The following is a 19530-nucleotide window of genomic DNA, read 5'->3' as shown; positions in this document are numbered from 1 at the left end:
GGGTATCTTAGTGGAGTAACGGATTCAGTTTAAAAGTGACATTTAATGCAAAAGGAAGAATCAAGATGGTGCAACATACCAGAATAAAAAAAAACTTTGCTCCCAATTGATCTCAATAATTGCTTAGGTTTTATAATCATAATAAAGGGCATTGTTACAAAGAGTTGACAAAGAATTATAAAAATAAGCATCACATACTTCTTCAGCCTGCAGATATAAAGCAGAAGGGCTGTCATGATTAGGAGGCCAGCCATCATCAAACTTGATTGGAGAACAATATTTAAATCTGGATTGAACTCATCAGTTTCACAGGAATCTTAAAGAAATCACAAAAAGATGCAGACACAGGCACACAGAGACAAAAAGTTGGAAGTATTCTTTAAGGGATTAATAAAAGAAACATCATTTCTGCTTAGGTATATTTTTTGCAAATATTGTCTTCTAAAAAGGAATAAAGTCTGAAAAGGCTTTATGGAGGATCTTCAATATACAGTACACCAGTCTTAATATTATTGCCATGTTAAAGTTTCATGGTAATACATTTTGTATTTCACTAGAAATATTCTGGTAAAGATACCTGATAGAAAAGCCACCTGAGGTGACCGTAATGATGCCTCATCACAGCTGTTACCACACTTAGCAAGGTCTCAACCTAAAAGCATTTGATCTTAGTTAATATTTGAATTGTTTTTTCCCCAAATAACACAAGTATACATTCAATCCCATTTTATTACTAGTTTGCAGTTGGGTATTGAGACTTGTAAAGTGATTTTCCAAACTGAGAACAGGAGGCAACTCATTCTTTATAGAATATGGCTCAGAGTAAATCTTACATGTGTTTCTACAATTAATTTTGTTTAAAAGAGAGAGCAAGATCCACCCTTTTTCTCTCTGGAATAAGGCCCTCTGCCACACAGAAAAGCCAGTTAAGATAGAACAAGTAAGAAAACTAAGAAGCAGCAGATACGCAGTCTATCCTCAAAATTTTTAATACATCTCAATTTCCCAGCAGTCCAGATTAGCATTTACATGAATTGAAAGCTTGAAGAAAGCAATGGACACCTTAAAAGGCTACAGCAACATCCTATCCCTAACCCTCCTTAACCTTAAATCTATTTTACTACTACAAGAGGATTAAATTGGAAGAGACTAGCTTCTCCCCTTTCTCCACCTGGCTCTTATATACTATCTCAGCCTTTAATCCAGAGGTCTCCAAACTTGACCATTTTAAGACTTATGGACTTCAACTCTCAGAATTCCCCAGCTAGTCATGGGAATTGAAGTCTACAAGTCTTAAAGTTGCCAAATTTGGAAACTCCTGCTCTAATCCATAGTTAAATTAGAGATAAATCAGGTTTTATTCTGGATTGTCCTCACGTTCAGTATCAGCATGAAGAGACCTGGGAAAGAGGCAGAAGAGCATTATTCTTCTAAGATCAAACCATCTGGGACATCCTGATTCTCTACAGGATTAACTAGTGAGACCTATAATATAATAATATAACCTGCCAAACCCAGATTTAGTGCTATTACTGCTGAGGCTGCATCAGTGGAAGACGATCTAAATGGAATGATAAGTGTGAATGGCTTTCAGATGCATGTAGAATTCCTGCAGACAAAAAAAGGGTCAGACTGAGCCAACAGAAGGAACATGATTTTGTTAGTCTAACCTTACAACAGGGGTGTCAAACTGCCGGCCTGCAGGCTGGTTTCATCATACTGAAGCTGCACCCACCCCATTGCCGGCAATGTAAAAAGAGTCATGATACATTGTGACATGTCACATGATGTGGCGAGTTTGACACCCGTGCCTTACAATAATGTTGAGAGCAGTACTTCTATGTGTGCTTGTTGTCCAGAGTACCTCACAGGGCTGAGACTATGAGCCTGGTAATTATACATATGTGTACATAAATAAATATTAAACATCAGAGAATTAATGATGTTGTTGATGATGATGATAGGGAAATAATATTTAGCAGTTTTTACCTATAGAACTGCCATTTTTCCAGTGTATTTTTGGTCCCCATTCACTCGGGTAAGAAGAACTACTGCATCTGAATCTCGCCCTAAACTGGAAGGAATAGCACTTCACTGGATCCAAACCTTGTATTTCAAACTTGCAGCTTTCATTTTTCCTAAACTGAATGGCAAGAGTGGCAGTCATTATTAATTTTGTTCACTATGAATATTTCCCCTTCCAGTTTATCCTAGTAGATATAGGAAAAAACAAGATTAGATAGCAAAGGTTTTTGAAATACACAAATCTATTAGAAAGATCAACTCTTTCTGTCAGATATCAGTAATGTAAAATGTTAAATTCATCAGTCTCATTTATAATCCAATCACCTGCACCACAATTCAGAACATAATGGGAACCATAGACCATAAAGCAATTAAGCACAAATCATTCTTTTAAGTTCCCATCTTTCTATTTTTACATTGGCAATTAAGAAAAAAATATCTGAGTGTTTGCAAGCCTATGTTTTTTGTGATTACTGTAATCACCAGGAAAAATAATCATTATGAGATTCATCACGTTAGCCTGAAACCTCATAGAATATTGGAACATATAAACTGGAAGGAACCATGTAATCTTCTAGTCACACACACATCCAACCATTTGAATTCCAATCCATTTGAAATTCTTCAAAAAGTGGGTGTCCACCAGTGTCCTAGGCAAACTATTCTGCTTGTACAGAACCTTTACCATCATGAAATTCCTCCTAATGTTCATCCTTAATGCATCTTTGCATTTTATTTCAACCTGTTGTTCCACATCCCACTCTATTTTAACAGAGAACAGTTCTATATCTGTTACATATGACAGGCTTTTAAACATAGTTAACTGCCTTTTCAACATTCCCATCCCCTTTACCTTTGAATCTATGTAACAAAAAATTCCATCGGACACATACCCAATCTTCAGCAAAGTCACTTTTGTACTGATATTCCAATATAAAACAACGTAGAGAGAAAGGTGGCTTATATTCTATGATCACTTTGTCATGTTCCCAGAGGAAGGTTAAATTTTGAGGAGATTTGGGCTTCACTGGAAAAAATGGAAATAAATCAGTACAGATTGAAACTTTTCTAGATGCCCACAAATTTGCTTTTCATTTTCTAATACTTATTACATTGCAAGAATCTAAATGTTTAATAATTTTTCTAAAAGTCCTTTTTGATTATGCATTAACATTTTTATGTACAGTAATTAAAATGATCTTTTAAATATGTAAGGCATCAGGTTTTACTATAAAATTTTAAAATCCAGAATATTGCAGGTGATCTGATAGGGCAGTACTATGTCTACTGGGAATAAAAGGTAGGAGCAAAACTAGGTTAATAATATTTGTAGCTCATTAACTTTTTTAAATTGATGGCTTCTATGTGTTTATATGCTCTTGGTTATGTTTCTTTTTTTAGGAAGCCCTGATGCTGCAGCAGGATGTTATACAACTGCTGAGAAATTAGTATTTTTCAGGTATTGTAAAGAAATATATAATGAAGAAACCATATTTTGTTCTCTGTAGGGTATGGGTAGGCCACAGGTTCAAATGACTGGAGACTAGAGGGAGTCAGGGAACATATTCATTATTAGATTTCTCTCCCAGTTTTTCCTCCAAAATTGTATTTCAGGTGACTGGTAATCCTTTCTTCCCATTTTGTCTCACTTAAGAATATCTTTCTGCAGTCAAGAATTAAATCTTTTTTTTCCCTTGTAGTTCATGACTCAAGAGCTCTACATTACTAGGAACTTGAGCTGCTTCTTTGGGTTACAGCCCCTGAAAAATTTAGCTACTGGGAAAAGATATTATCCAGATTTCAGTTTTACTTATTGTGAAAGAACAGAACTAGCAATTTCTCAGGTCAGGTTTATCATTTTTGGCAGTCCTTTTGCAAGGCAGTTCAGTCACGAGAATAGATTTCTCTATATTAAATATGTAATCTGCAACTTGCAGTAGAAAATTCAGCACTCTTTTCAAGATAAAGGAAAGAACTAAAATGATGCTAGTGTTAGAGTCTCTAATCTTTCTGTAGTCTGAAAGCAAACTATTCTAGACTGATCCCAAGTAAAGTTGAGAGAAAATCCAGCTGAAACTCTACAAAGCTAATAGTGAGATGGAACAATGTCTAACTTGGAATAAGACAGTTTCCTATGGCTCCAATTTAAAACAGGGAGATATTTTCTTAACAAAAATGCCAAATCAGCATGTTTATGGCAAAGGTTGTTAAAAATAACCTTTGTCTGGAAATTAAATACTTAATTATTTAGAGCAGGGGTCTTCCAACCTCTGGTCCCTATTGGTCCACAGCCCATTGGGAACTGGACCATGCAAGCAGTGGACAAGCACACAAATCTCCATTCGTGTATGCACGGGATTAGGTTGCACACACAAAACCAATCCCTTCCCCCCACATTGCCACCACTGCTCACCACTGCCCCTGCTCGTCCGCAGAGCCAGAAAGGTTGAGGACCACTGTGTTATAGAGAGAAAAGGTGATTTTAATAAATTTTCTCACACTTCCTGTTGAGTAACAAGGACTCATTAAAATCTCAATCAACTGAAATTTCCAACTCAGTGAAGAGCTGAAAAAATTTTAAAACAAGAAGTCTGGAATTAATCCAGCAATTAAGTCATATTCTTATGACTGCTTACCATGTTTTTGCTATGAAATATGATATCAAATTACAAATGCTATTATTCATGCAGTTACAATTTTATTAAATACCAAGTACCCCATAATTATATTTGTCACTTGAATAGATTTCTAATATGTAAAAATATAGACTTACAGAATTTTATGCTTTCTAGTTTAAAATCCTGGTAAAGTTTTTGTGTCCCATTTGTATCTCTGATGGAAATATCAAATTCACGTCCTTCAGTTTTAAAAACACAACCAATTATGTATCCACGATCATGGACATACTGGACACACTGCTTCCAATTCTGTTCCTCAAATCTAAAGTTGAAATAGCAATATTAAATAGTGATATGATTGCAGTTTGTGTGTGACCACAAGAAAGAGAGGATTTCGGTCCTGGTTGTCCTCTGGTATCATACAAAATTATCTTTTGAGAATCATAGAAATGAATATTTTTAGAATATTCCTATTTTGAAAATACTCTGTTTCCTATCCTACAAAATATTCCTATTATTTTCCAGAAAATGCTGATTACTTTATTGTCCCAGGAATAAACATAAGAAATTCCATGCCATCTGAAACAATTAGCTTTCTCCCACTCTGAAAAATTATGACTTTCTAATAAAAGTTCTCTGTTTTTGTAGACCAAGTAGGCTTTGTAGGTTTTGTAGGCCAAGTGAATACTAAGCAATTCATTGGGAATTTGTTTGTGTGTTTGTGTTTCTATCTATATCTATATCTCTGTTTCTCTCTCTCTCTCTCTTTCTCTCTCTCTTTCTCTCTCTGGTGTGTGTGTGTGTGTGTGTGTGTGTAGAAGGTGTTGCATATTCACTCCTACTTAAAGGAACTAATATTAAAATCTTTGTTCAGTTCGGTATGCTCACATCATATAAAAATCAGCAATTTAATCAACATAAATTCAGTTTCTACAGTGAAATAATATAGATTTAACAATATTAACTTGAAAAAAGGAAAAGAAAAGACGGGAAAAATAAACCCAACTCCTTGTGCTAATGTCAGTCTTTCTGCAATATAAAAAGTCAATGCAGACTGGCTTAAATGTTTGACAAGGATGGACAGACACTTCTTAGATTCACAACAGACTCCATCTGTTTTCTCCTTTAAAAATGGTAATAACAGCAAAACATAAAATGCCAGGGAGGCACAATGATAGTAAAGTGTTCTGCAGATATTCTGGTTGTTACAGCTGGCACTGTTAGTTTTCTCTGCCAATGAGATATTTACTGCTCAGCAGCATTATATAAGAATGTTTCAGAAGTTAGGTTTGAATGTGGTAACCTTTTGAACCACATACTGCATGATGCATAATGTCTCCGGTGTAGTGGGAAAAACCCACACAACCACAGGACTGCAATCACCACCGATTCCTTTTACTACACACCATTCTTACACCCAAACTCCTAACATTTGTCCTTAGAATAAGATCCTACAGAGAGGAGTGGAAGTGGAAAACAAAAATCCAATATTGTGTTTCCAACTGTCAGGGCAGTTTATATATCTGTACTACAATAAACATGTGAAGGCAAAATCAGTGGGATTAACAGCTACTTCATCCATTTTCTAAGGTGACAAGGATTCAGTCATAACTGAATTTCAATTTAAGTGCAAAAATAATAAAGTGCAACTACCGGGGATGTCCACAAGGAGACCAAAATAGTCAACATAGTGTTGGCTTTGACTCTGTAAAGGAAGCCCAGTCCTCAAGCCATCTGAATATATTTTGACCTGCATTCTTCTGGATACCTTGTGAAAAAACAATGCAATCATTAGGTTGCATTAAAGATATAATAATAGCCCCAGTAGATAAACTTGATTATTTTTTCCACTGCCTCTCAGCAGCATTTACAGTTCCCTTAACTTAATCTAAATAACTCTGTACTTTCATTCCTCCAATAGAAGGCTATATAGGTAGTCTTCAGTTTACAACCACAACTGAGACCAGAATTTCCGTTGCTAAGCAAAGTGGTTGTTAAGTGAGTTGCATCTGATTTTATGACCTTTTTGCCATGGTTGTTAAGAAAATCAATGCAATTGTTATGTGAAGCAAGGGGTTCTTAAGTGAATCCAGCTTTTTCCATTGGCTTTGCTTGTTAGAAGCCAACTGGAAAGGTCTCAAATGGCAATCACATGATCCTGGGATGCTGCAACAGTCATAAATACAAGATACTTGCCAAGTGCTCAAGTTTTGATCAAATAATTGTGGAGATCTGTGACAGTTGTAAATACAAAGACCAGTTTTAAGTCACTTTTTTCACTGTTGTTGTAACTTTGAATGATGCTAAAAGAGTGGTTGTAAGTAAAGGACTACCTGTATGCAAATCTTCATTCTTTTTTCCCCACAGGATGGGTGTTTGCAAGAAAAATCAGCACTGATTTTTCATCTCAGACTTCTGATGCCCCACTTGTAGCTTTTGTTTTCAGCATCTACTGTATTTGCCTACCATTGGTATAAAATATCATGCTCTCATTAGGTTGTAGGTTAGTTCCACAAAAATATATCTTCAGATAATTCTGAACAGAGTGTTAGAACTGTGCATTAAAGAAGGTTCAGTGAGATCAATGGTAATTGGTCTCCTCATACTTAGGTTTTAGGTTAGTGAAAGTGTCAAAAATATAGAATGTTTAGCCAATGAGATAAAAATTGCATCTGGATTTTTCAAAGTAGAATTAACAATGGATATTTGTGGAAGTCAGATTGGTATTCGCCAGTTAGAGTCACAATTCAGAGAGGATTTTTTTTAAAAGCACATTTATTTCTTTATTTATTTCATTTAGTTCCACTTACATCAAAGTCAGCCTTCTGTGGTCCTAGCCCAAAACTATGTCACTGAAATTCAATTAATGATGTGTTTGCTGCTCAATTTTTTCTTTTAAGTAAAATGTACAGTAAATCTCTGACAGTTTCTTCATATCAATGTCATTGTTTAAAAGCTCTCAAGGATTTAAAAGAATGAAAAAGGGAGGCCTATTGTAGTAGTAAAAATATTCTTCCAGACAAAACAAAAGAATGAGGAAAAATGATGAAGAACACCATTTATGTTGTTTGTAAAACTGTGTTACTTATTCAAAGGAACTTTTAGCATTAAAACTTAATTGTTCAAAGGAAGTAAAATTTATTTATTTATTTATTTATTTATTTATTTATTTATTTATTTATTTATTTATTTATTTATTAAATTTGTATGCCTCCCATATAACTGAGTACAGTCTTTCAATAATACTTACCTATAAAACACCGTAAATTTCCCTCCAGTAAACCTTTCTATAGGATCCCACAAGATCTTCATCTGCTCATTGTGGATATTTTTTATTATATAATTTATACACAATTCGTCTTCATTGTATGAAGAATCTGGTCAATCATAATGAAAAATAAAACATGACATTTGTATAATGAAATCTGTCTGAATATTTTGTTTAGAGATTCTCTTGCCTGACATGCTACTATAGTGAAACATTTGTGAATTTTTAAAACTCAATATTTATAGTTATGAAAAGCCAAAATGTAGGGTCAGGCTACAAAAGGTTGTTTATGGATTCAACCAAATTTGCAAATCATCTTTCAAATTACAGTCCTTATGTGTTCTAACAATGTTATAACCAAGCAACTTTGAACAAGGACTACCATACCGCACGAAAATGATAGTGATTGGAAAATAATTAACAAATAAGGAATGAGTGTGTTGCTGGTTGGGGAATTCTGGGAGTTGAAGTCCACAGATCTTAAAATGGCTGAAGTTGAGAAATACTGATTTACACTGATCATTTGTTTGCAGTAAATGAACACATATAATTTACAAAAAGTCATTCACAAAAGTTTCTCTCCTCCTTCTGTAGCCACTAGTGCTACTGAAAATTCTCATTGGAGAGATAAAAAGAGATGGGGTAAAAATATTATTGTTTATACTGACTTTATTTGTATTGTAGCGGCGGGTTCCCGGTCGAAAAAAGGACAGCAGGCTTGAGTGAGATCAGCTGTTTATTCGTCTCCTCAGGATCAATGTTAGCGCGTTTTAAACCCCCTTATATAGTCCCGCTGGCAGACTCCTGGTCAATCCCTGTTCGGGGATTCTCCCGCTGCTTCCGCTCGACTAATCCCTGCCGACCGCATGTGGAGCTGTCAGGTCACAGCTGTTATCAGTAGCTGTCAGCGGTAACCACGTGTGGAGCTGTCAGCAGTAGCCGCGTGTGGAGCTGTCAGCTGTCAAAGAACTGTCAAACCTGCGAACCTATGTTTATAACTATTAAATCCCTTTAACAACATATATTACACCCCTTCCCCCCAATAATTAAACAGTTAATATTTAAACAACTTGTTGCCTGCTTATTGGCCGCCTGGCCATACGTAATCCCTTAAATAAACAGGTGGTCTTTCAGCTCTTGGTAGAGCATCTGGGGGGATTGCCAACCGGGCTTTCTTGGGTAGATGAGGATGTAGGAGCTGGGGGGTTCCAGGTCGTGGGGACCTGGCTGCTCTGGGGATTTAGGGTGGCGCAGGGATTTTCCCCTAGGCCAGAGGTTTCTACTGGGTCTGGGAGGTTTTCGAATTCTGCCTGAGGGTTGGGGCTAAAGCTGCCTGGCTCCCAAGTTGCTGGATGTTCTGCTGGTGCTGGGGTTTGGATGCTAGGTCCCCTTTTCCTCAGCTGGTCAATATGACATCTCAATTGCTGACCTCCTTCCTCTTCAACAAGATATGATATTGGCCCTGTGCGAAAGATGACTACCCCAGGCAGCCATTTGTTTCTGAGTCCAAAGTTCCTTGCCCACACATGGTCCCCTATGTCGAATTGTCTGGAGGGGACTGGCAATTCTGTCTCAGCTGCCATTCTGTCCGGATGTAGCCTGTCTAGTCTGGTGACTAGGCGGCGGCCCCAACGCAATTCAGCTGGGCTTTTGCCTGTGGTTGTGCAAGGGGTCGAGTGGTGGGCCAGAAGGAACTGAGCCAATCGTTGGTGCCAATTTCTGGCAATGATGCATCGTAAGACGTCCTTGGTTGTCCGGACCATGACTTCAGCCAGGCCGTTAGTGGATGGCCGGAAGGGAGCCGAGGTGATATGTTTAATCAAGTTGGCCCTGGTGAAATTCTGGAAATCAGCAGAAATGAATTGTCTGAAACTATAATATCGGGGAGACCGTGCCTGGTGAAGAGCCCCCTAAGCACTTGTACTGTGCTGGCTGTAGTCAGGCTTCTAACTAGGATGACCTCTAGCCACCTGGAATAGCTGTCAACTATGATAAGGAACAGTTGCCCCTGGAAGGGTCCTGCAAAATCTAAGTGGATCCTTGACCAGGGTTTGCGGGCTGACTCCCACTTATGTAGGGGTGCGTGTAGTGGCCCTGGTCTGGATTGTTGACATGGCTGGCATCTGGCAACATGCTCCTCTATGTGTTTATCCAACCCCAGCCACCAAAGGTAGCTGCGAGCTAAGGCCTTCATTTTTACCACCCCTGGGTGTCCCTCATGCAGGGCTAAGAGGGCTCTTTGCCTGTGTTTTTCAGGGATGACTACTCGGCTTCCCCATAAGATGCACCCTTGGTGGGTGGATAATTCATTTCTCCTATTAAAGTAGGCCTGTAATTCAGGCCCTGGGCTATGGGCCTGCCAGCCAGAGGTTACCCAACCCAGTACCCTGCTAAGGAGCCTGTCTGTGGTTGTAGCAGAAGCTATGTCTTTCACTTGCAGGGGGCAATCTGGCAATTCTTCAATGGCCAAGATCTGTCCCCCTGGGGCTGGGGCTGGATCAATGTCTGCTAAAGGCAGTTTGCTAAGCCCATCAGCATGACACATGTCTTTGCTGGGCTTGTGAAGTAATTTGAACGTATATGCTGATAAAAAAGTGGACCAGCGCAGAACCCTAGGGGACAGAATTTGGGGGGTTTGTTTGTCCATGGTGAAAAGCCCCAGCAAGGGCTTGTGATCTGTAAAGATCGTAAATTCTCTGCCATATAGGTAATCGTGGAATTTTTTAATAATAATAATAATAATAATAATAATAATAATAATAATAATAATAATTATAATAATAATTATAATAATAATTATAATAATAATAATTATAATAATAATAATTATAATTTTATTTATATAACCCCTGCAACAAGGGCTAACGCTTCTTTATCTATTTGGGCATAATTCCTCTCCGCCCTTGTTAATGACCGTGAGTAATATGCTATTGGGTTCTGGACCCCTCCTTCCTCCAGATGGCTTAGCACGGCGCCAACCCCATAAGGGGATGCGTCACATGCGATACAAATTGGTTTATGCTCATTATAATGGGTGATGGTAGAATTGCTGGATAGCAGCTCTTTTAGGTTCCTGAAACAGTTTTCATGGAGTGTGGTCCACTTCCATGGGGCATTTTTATCTAGTAATCTATGTAAAGGTTCTGCTCTTGCAGCTTTCTGGGGAAGGAAGGTATGGTAGAAATTTAAGAGCCCCAAGAAGGCTTGAAGCTCTGCTTTATTTTTTGGAGTAGGGGCTCTTTTAATAGCTCTTACCTTGGACTCTGTTGGATGGATCACCTGTGTGTCTATCCTGTAGCCCAAGAATTCTGTGGATGTCACCCCAATTGAACATTTTTCTCTTTTTAGTTTTAACCCAGCAGTACGAAATCTGCTAAGTATTGTTTGTAGTCTCTCTGCTAGTGTCTCTTCATTTTCCACAGCAATTAGGATGTCATCGAAGTAAGGACACACCCCCGGAATGCCTTTCAAAGTTCGCTCCATGACTTCCTGGAAAATCCCAGGCACGGCAGAAATGCCAAACTGCAGTCTGTGAACTTTGAAAGCCCCGTGGTGTTTGCGCATCTGCCGTCTCCCTGGTAACAGGGAGCTGCAAGTAAGCATGCGTGAGATCTAGCTTGGAGAAGATGGCGCCAGACTGAATGGCAGAGAGGACATGCTTCACCGAAGGAACAGGGTAAGCATGTGGGTTGAGAGCGTGGTTGAGGGTGGCTTTATAGTCAGCGCATATGCGCACATCCCCGTTAGGTTTCACGGGGGTGACTATAGGGGTTTCCCAGGTCCCTCCTTCCACGGGTTCTAGCACCCCTAGTTTTACTAAGCGTTCCAGTTCGTCCTCGATTTTTTGTTTGAGGGTAAAGGGAACTCTTCTGGCCTTAATTCTAACAGGAAGGACATCGGGTTTAAATTTTAGGGAGATTGGGGGGCCCGTGTACCCTCCTAGGGAACCATCGAATACGTCTGCAAATTGTTTGCAGACGGATTCGAGGCTTTTGGCCTGGGTAAGGTAGACTCCCCCTAACCAAATACCCAAGGCCTCGAACCAGTTGAGTCCCACTAAGCTGGCCCCCTTTCCCTGGGTGACTAATACTTCAAGTGGGCCCTGGAATCCCCTGAATCTAACGTTTAGGGTGGCTATTCCCTTAAGCTTAATTGGGGCCTGTTGGAAGTCAGCCAATCTCATTTTAGTAGATTTTAGGGGAATTTGCTGTTTGCTAAGGCCACAGATTGTGTTATAGGTCTCCATAGAAATTATGGAGACCGAGGAGCCTGAATCCACCTCCATTTCGCAGGGAATTCCCTGTAAATGGACTTTGATTCTAATTTGGGGCCTTAGCAACTGATGGACATTTAAACGGTTATCAGGTGTTCCTGTTGTTCAGTGTGTGGGGGTTTTGGTAGGTCGACGCCAGTGGTTTGTTTGGAGGCCTTGCGGCACCTCGCTGTGACAGAGGTTTCTTGTAGCTTTGTTGAATTACATCGATTCCGATGTTGGGGTCTGTTATTTCTCCTTTGTTGTCGGCTGAGTTGCAAAGATGTATTGACCTCTGGAGTCCGTTGGAGGGCTGGTCTAGGTTTTCCTCACGAGTCATTTCATATGCCCGGATCTCACTGATGACCTCGGCGAGGCTCATAGTTGGTTTGGCAACTATTTTCCTTTAGAGCCGCTTGTCGAGGAGTCCTAGGATGATCTGGTCCCGGATCCTATCTTCTAAGTCCAGGAAATGGCACCAGCGAGCGGCGTGTCTGACAGCAGCAACAAAGTCTGTTGCAGCTTCTCCTGTCTGCTGAGTCTGCTGGGCGAACCACAGTCGCCAGTGTAGCTCTGAATGAGCTGGTATGAAATGCTTGTTCAATAGGTCAGTCAGGACCACATAAGGGACGGTGTTGACTGGGCCCGGGTTGCAAAGGCCGGCGGCGACATCATAGATGGCAGGTCCACTGAGGCATAGTAACGTTGCAGCCTTCAGGCGGTCTTCAGTAATTTTGTTGAATAGAAGGTACCCTTCTACCTGCCCGAAGTGTGATTCCCATCGCTTGGGGTATTTGATGTCAAATTCTCTTATTTGTCCCAAAGATGTCATGCTGTCCTGGTGCCTGCTGCTTCACGGGTCTTGTGGGGCTATTTTCCCCCAGTGACTTCACTCCGTATTTGCTCCGTGAAGCAGTACCACCTTCGTTGCCAGATGTATTGTAGCGGCGGGTTCCCGGTCGAAAAAAGGACAGCAGGCTTGAGTGAGATCAGCTGTTTATTCATCTCCTCAGGAACAATGTTAGCGCATTTTAAACCCCCTTATATAGTCCTGCTGGCAGACTCCTGGCCAATCCCTGTTCGGGGATTCTCCCACTGCTTCTGCTCGACCAATCCCTGCTGACCGCATGTGGAGCTGTCAGGTCGCAGCTGTTATCGGTAGCTGTCAGCGGTAACCGTGTGTGGAGCTGTCAGTGGTAGCCGTGTGTGGAACTGTCAGCTGTCAAAGAACTGTCAAACCTGCGAACTTATGTTTATAACTATTAAATCCCTTTAACAACATATATTACATTATTTATGCATATATTTGGCTCAGACAGTTTACCTGTTCTCCATCAGCTTCACTTCTCACTCTACATTATTTAGTTCTCACTGGAAAATAGTTGGACAACTTAGGATTCAAGGCAAGGTTGTTATAATTTCCATTTGTGCCACTTTATATATTTAATTTATCCTCAGTTATGATGTGCAATCATGTATAAAAGATTTCCATAAATTTCACCATAGAATCCTTGATGCTCTCCGATAATGGTTATCCCACTATGTACTTTTTAAAAGAAATTTTTACTGACTGTTTATTTTACAGAGCAAAAACAATATAAACTTAGAGAAGAAAAAAAGAGAAAATTGAAAAATAAATTTGAAAATAATAAAAGAAAGAAAAAAGAAAAGATATAAAAAACAGCTTCAGATCTTCTATATAGCAATTATAAATACATTTATCTTTTATAGACCTTTGTTACCCTTCAAACTGATCATGTTTGTGCGTGGAGTTAATTTATTCCTGACCTATTGAAGACATAGATGAGAATGCGATAAAGTCTTTGTATCTGTGAAACTTTTGGATAGCTATATTTTCCACTTGTCTTCCTATGCCTCCTTATTTATTTATTTTATTTGTTCAATTTCTATGGCCACCCATCTGAGCCAATGACTCTGGCTGGCTTACAGTTCATAAAATATATTACAATTCAAAATAACATTTTTAAAACAATAAAAACATCACACAGCAAGATATTTGACTTGTTAGCAATATAGCTAGGGAATAGGTCCATTGTCATGTTCAACGCCCCAAGTTTGAAAACATAGCCAGGCTTTTAAGGCCTTATGAAAAGCTAACAGGGTTGGGTACAGAAGGGAACATGGTCCTTAGAGCAATGGCCACTGCAAAAAAAGCTTGCCTTCTGGCTTTTAGCAGCCGGCATTTTTTGGCTGACGGGATCTGCAGCATGCCCCTTTTCCTTGACCTTGTTGGATGGGTAGAGACTTTTGGAAAAGGCAATCACTCAGGTACCTGGTCCCAAGTCATATAGTATTTTATAGGTACGGTAACTACCAGCGCCTCAAATTGGACCCCCAAACACCCCATAACTAGTGCAGATGGAAGAACCTTGTCTCAGGAGGATGTCAATTATTCCTCAATTTCAGTTTCTTTGAAGGAGAAAAACACTTTGACATGTTTCAGGTCCATTTCACAGAAACTGCTCAGAATTGTTCTGCATTTGATCAAACCATATAACATGGCTTGAGTGACTTAGCCCTTATTTATAGTTTTCTGAGATCAAATACTTCGAAGACAATTGTAAGTAGTCTTCAGGGTACTTTCTGTCAGTCTCCACCACTTTCCACCATTCAAATACAATCAGAAGAAGGCAGCAAAATAAATTCCAAATCAACCTGAATTTAAGATAAAACATTCTCTTCCTTGGGACAAAGCATTTGGGAAGTTGGAAAAAGATTTTTATGAAGTATATTGCAGAACTGAAAAGACTGTGAGTACATATTTGTGGATGAATTTTGGTGTTGATGAAGAGTCCTGAGAATATTGTAGATGGCCAAGAAAACAAACCAATGGATCAACCAAGAAATAAACCAGAGTTCTAACTTGAGACACAAATAGCCAATATCAAATTATCGTACTCCAGATACATTATGCAAAAACCCAGCATTCTAGAAACATTTCTAATGCTAGGAAGGGGAAAAGAAAGAGAAGAGGACAACCCACAGCAAGGTGAATGGACTCAGTTACAATAGAGATGAATGCACAGTTGGAAGACTTGGAAGAATAGATTAGGAATAGACTGCCAGGAAGAAAATCTATGTGGTCACTAGGAGTCAAAAATGACTTGATGGCAAATAATGAATCAATCAATCTTTAAAATACTACCTGTTTCTTCTGAGGTGTCTTCCTCATCAGAATATTCACTGGGGGGACATAAATCTTCAAAAGAAATAAGTAAGAGTGATTGAAAAAAGAAAAATCCTGTGCAACTACCATATAAATGGTTCAATATTCCTAACACATACTAATAGATTATTCTTCCTGTCTATAATAATTTTTGCTTTGTAAAATGGATTTTATAATAAAGTAACAAGAGAATGTTGATGTAACTTCAAATTTCTTGAGATATTCCAGGAAATCAAGGATACCAGTTACTACAATTTTATATCTGTCTTTTAATTATAAGCAATGCATTAATCCAAATTTAATTATAGTACAGTAGATTGATTGAATTATCGTACTAATTTAAATCCATTGGTTTTAGCAGGTTTATTCTGTATAAAGACAAAAATATTTTATGTATTTATTTTTAATTAACTTATAGGCTGTCATAATTATTAAGTATATAATAATATAATAGATACAAATAAAACACAATTGGGCAATAACTAAAATATTAATAATCCATTTTGGAGAGATAACGGACGTGTTTATGCAATCTGTGAAAGATAACTCAGCCAAAATTAAAATCAATATATAATATTAATAAACAAAATCTGCTGGAAAAGAATTATTAAAAATGACAAATAAATAAATAAAATGATAAAATAAATAAAATGCAAACAAAATTATATTGGAATTAAACTGCTTTAGTAAAAGTTCATTAAATCCTATTCAAAACATTTTTTAAATTATATCTTCTTTATGTATTAACACTGTCCAAAAAGAAGAGAGAAGTTCCATGAAAATGGGCTCCAGCACAACTCAAAAAGCTCAGAAGACAAAACCTTTGGTCCCAGTGACCAACCTAGATTGGATATTGTCCAGAAAGTTGTAGTATAGTCTATATTGTTGTTGGTTGTTTTCTTTAGCTTATGCTAAACATTACAATATTTATCTGTATTATTTACCTTGAAACCTAAATTTTTGTTAAATTTCATTTTTTTGTACATAAACAATCTAAAATCATTGTACATCAACATTAAAGTAGCCTGGCAAACAGTGTAATGTTGAAGACTGATTTAGCTCTGACTTTTATCCCAGTTCTTATATACATTTTAAAAAGAAAAATACACCATTTCTGTTCCAAATGCATGTTTTTTAAATTGCAACTTACTTTGTGCCAATAACTGGGAAATTAGCAAGTAGATCCAAAGTAGTACAGCAACATAATCTTGAATAGTCCATCCCATAATGTTAATTGAAACTGTAATAAAAATTCATCAGTGTAAATTGCACCAATATTTCTCTACAACTATTTTTTGCTCGATATCTTTATATCAATCAATCAAACTAGAGGAAATGACTATAGGAAATCATTATAATAGTTGTGAAGTTCTTAAAAGAATTGTGCACCTCACCTTCTGTTTTAGAGAGTGACAAAGGGCTTCAAACATTTTTCATAACCAGAATCCCTATCTTTGTCAACTGAGAGTTGGTTGGCACTAAGGTGTCTATCTGAACTGACATCTAAAAGGCTTCTTTGAACTACTGTTGTTGGACTTTTGCCTCACTTTTGCTGTTCTTTGGCAGCATTTGCATTTAAAATTGAGATTTTGCAAGCTTAAGAGTTCTTTTAACATTTTAAATGTTATGGAAACAGGTCTTTAATGAAGTTTAGACTAAACTCAAATCATCCTTGCAGAATATCTACTTTAGTTAATGGTAAACATTGTCTTGTGCTTACCCTGAGATGATTTTTGAACTTTTAAACTTGTTGCGTATTTTTATCAAATTGATTTTAGATTTAACATAATCATAGACTTCATCAGTTAGATTACAGATGCCAAGTTTCAAGCCTTATAGCTAAGTCAATATCTCTTTTACTATATAAGCAAAAAAATTGTTTAACCCTATAATAAACGAATCTGTTTTTGTGGTTCAGCTTAAAAAACACCAGCAAGCACTTCTGTTTCTTACCATATCTTCCCCAGAAATCAATGCAAAACAGGCTATTATGTGCTCCAAATTGAAAAGAAACCTTCTGCAATGTGTAATTGTAAGTATAGGTAGGTATGCTCAGGATGAAAAATATTTCTGATGCAAACTTATCTCAAAGCCTCTATGCTTATCATTCATCAGATAACTTTAACATTATATGGTTATTTGCCTATTAGTCAAATTTGTTAAAACAGAGTAGTCTCATATCTATAAAAATAAGAAAAAGCTATACTACCTTCTCAAGACATATTAGAAATAAGATTACTTATATTAGTTTAGCTATGTTATTTCTAAAATGAATATGGCAACCACCTTATAGATTAATTCTTTGTACAATTATTGTGTTTTGTGATTTCTACTGGATCACTCAACAGCTATAAACAAGAGCAAACAAAGTGACTATAGCAATACTCATCATAATTATTCCCTCCCTGAAATCCCCAGAGATAAGAAATTGCTTGCCACTTTTTCCATACTTCAAGAGAAAAACCTACACAGAAAAATACTGTTTTGCTGAACTACACATTCTTTTCATCTTTTCCACAGGCACCCTGCTTTCATTTGTCATTTGTCTCTGCACTATTACTGTCATGCGATCAAGTATCTCAGTGCCTGCAAGTCTTTTTTCATCACTTGTAACTACTTTCCAGTGAAGAAGTGACAAAAAGGTTGATTAAGAGACTTTCAGAGAATGCTTCTTTTCGATCCGAAGAATCTTAATTGCATTTCTGGATAGGATTTTCAAAATGAAGGATGAACCTGCAAATACATACAGAATATGATGATGATAACTTTATTGTCACTTTGAATGTACACCAATCGGCATACATCAAAATGAAATTTCATTGCATACAGCTCTCAAAGGGTCACCACCTCCGATATATACTCCTTGTTCGGGGCCCGCTCAAATTTCACATTGTCCATTTTAGTCTCTAGCGAGTGAACGATGGCAAACAGGACAGATGGAAATGGGGCTCCATGTGAATTAGCCCTCAAGTTAGCTTGTATTCTGACAACCTCGCCTTCTTTCCTTTTTCTGATCCTGACTCTTCCACCTTTTCCTTAAAGAGGCCTTGCTTCTTTTCGCCCCTGGAGCATGCTGCTGCTGCCACCAACTCCTCCAAAAGCCCCACTCCCTTCCTCTGGGCCTGCCGACAGCCTCATCCAGTTCCTTCACTCCATAAGCTTCAGGTCCTCTCCTCCTCTCCTCCTCTGGAAACAGCCCTGATTTGCAATACAATCCATCACTGGGCCATCAGTCAGATCTTGCTGCTGGTAGAACAAATTCAAACAGCGCCAACGACTTTTAACGGTCTCACCAACAGTTCCAAAACCACTAGAAACTTGCCAGGCCAGCAAAGATTGTCGGTCGTATGTCATATGTTACCTTAGTTCCACCATGTTGCATATTAATAAAATGCTTTGGATTTTTTTTTAAAAAAATAGAACATTGAAGCTAAATCATGTAATGTTGACAATACAGAAAATACCTGTTAATTATGGAAAACAGCAAAATAAAATATGTATTATTGAAACATAGTGTCAAAACCCATTCCTATTTCATTTCTTTTCTATTTCATTCCATATTTTCCTGGGTTTTGCCATACTTCCAAGGGGGAGGGGGAATGTGCCTGCAGGGCTATTACTTTCACTTCCTCTATTCACTACAATGACAATCTTTGCTAGGTTTGTTGGGTCTGTATCCTGTTTCCTACATTATCTCTCTCTCTGAACTCTATCTTTTAAACTGTCAGTTAAGAACAAAGGAGGAAATAAGGAATGTAACCTCAGTGCCTGGTTTATGTCTACACTCTCAGAGAAAGATGTGAAGAAGCCGCCGACCCTTGCTGCATGAGCTGGAGATGAGCTGATGTTATCTCTCCAGTTCCCACAATGGACTTAACACTTGGGGATTGGCTATCCCACATCGAGCGGTCGATCTATGTGGTGGGGTCCTGCTTGGGGTTATTATAATCTACTGCTTTGCATGGGAAATCTCATATCCTGTCTATTATGCCTGCTATCACCTACTCTTAATAAAAGTTCCTGCTTGGAAGAAATTGTTTCCAAGACTTCTGCTTTCTTAAGATGTAGGCTTGAAGTGGGTCCTGACATTTGACAGGATCTGCAGTAATAGTCAACCTGGAAGGAAGACCCTTACCAAGGGACTTCACAAAAACTACAATGTCAGACACCGAGACAGGGA

At 38.1% G+C, this 19530-nt stretch overlaps 1 protein-coding gene across 1 annotated transcript in view; it reads right to left on the bottom strand.

The window, feature by feature from the left end:
* The window catches only part of CRLF2 (cytokine receptor like factor 2), a gene marked incomplete at its 3' end in the record, with an annotated part of 29371 nt that extends 12740 nt beyond the window's left edge, over positions 1 to 16631 (bottom strand). The window contains exons 1-7 of the mRNA XM_081326383.1: positions 16501 to 16631; positions 15330 to 15383; positions 7894 to 8020; positions 4799 to 4965; positions 2919 to 3052; positions 1990 to 2143; positions 199 to 316 (exon numbers count right to left, since the gene is read on the bottom strand). Coding sequence (XP_081182509.1) covers positions 199 to 316; positions 1990 to 2143; positions 2919 to 3052; positions 4799 to 4965; positions 7894 to 8020; positions 15330 to 15383; positions 16501 to 16576 — 830 coding nt within the window. The 5' untranslated portion in view covers positions 16577 to 16631. The remainder of the gene's footprint in view (positions 1 to 198; positions 317 to 1989; positions 2144 to 2918; positions 3053 to 4798; positions 4966 to 7893; positions 8021 to 15329; positions 15384 to 16500) is intronic.
* Positions 16632 to 19530: the final 2899 nt, after the last annotated feature.

This window comes from Vipera berus, assembly GCF_964194415.1.
Source record: "Vipera berus genome assembly, chromosome: 4".
NCBI classification, from domain to species: Eukaryota; Metazoa; Chordata; class Lepidosauria; order Squamata; family Viperidae; genus Vipera; species Vipera berus.
This window is presented reverse-complemented; position numbering and strand designations above follow the sequence as displayed.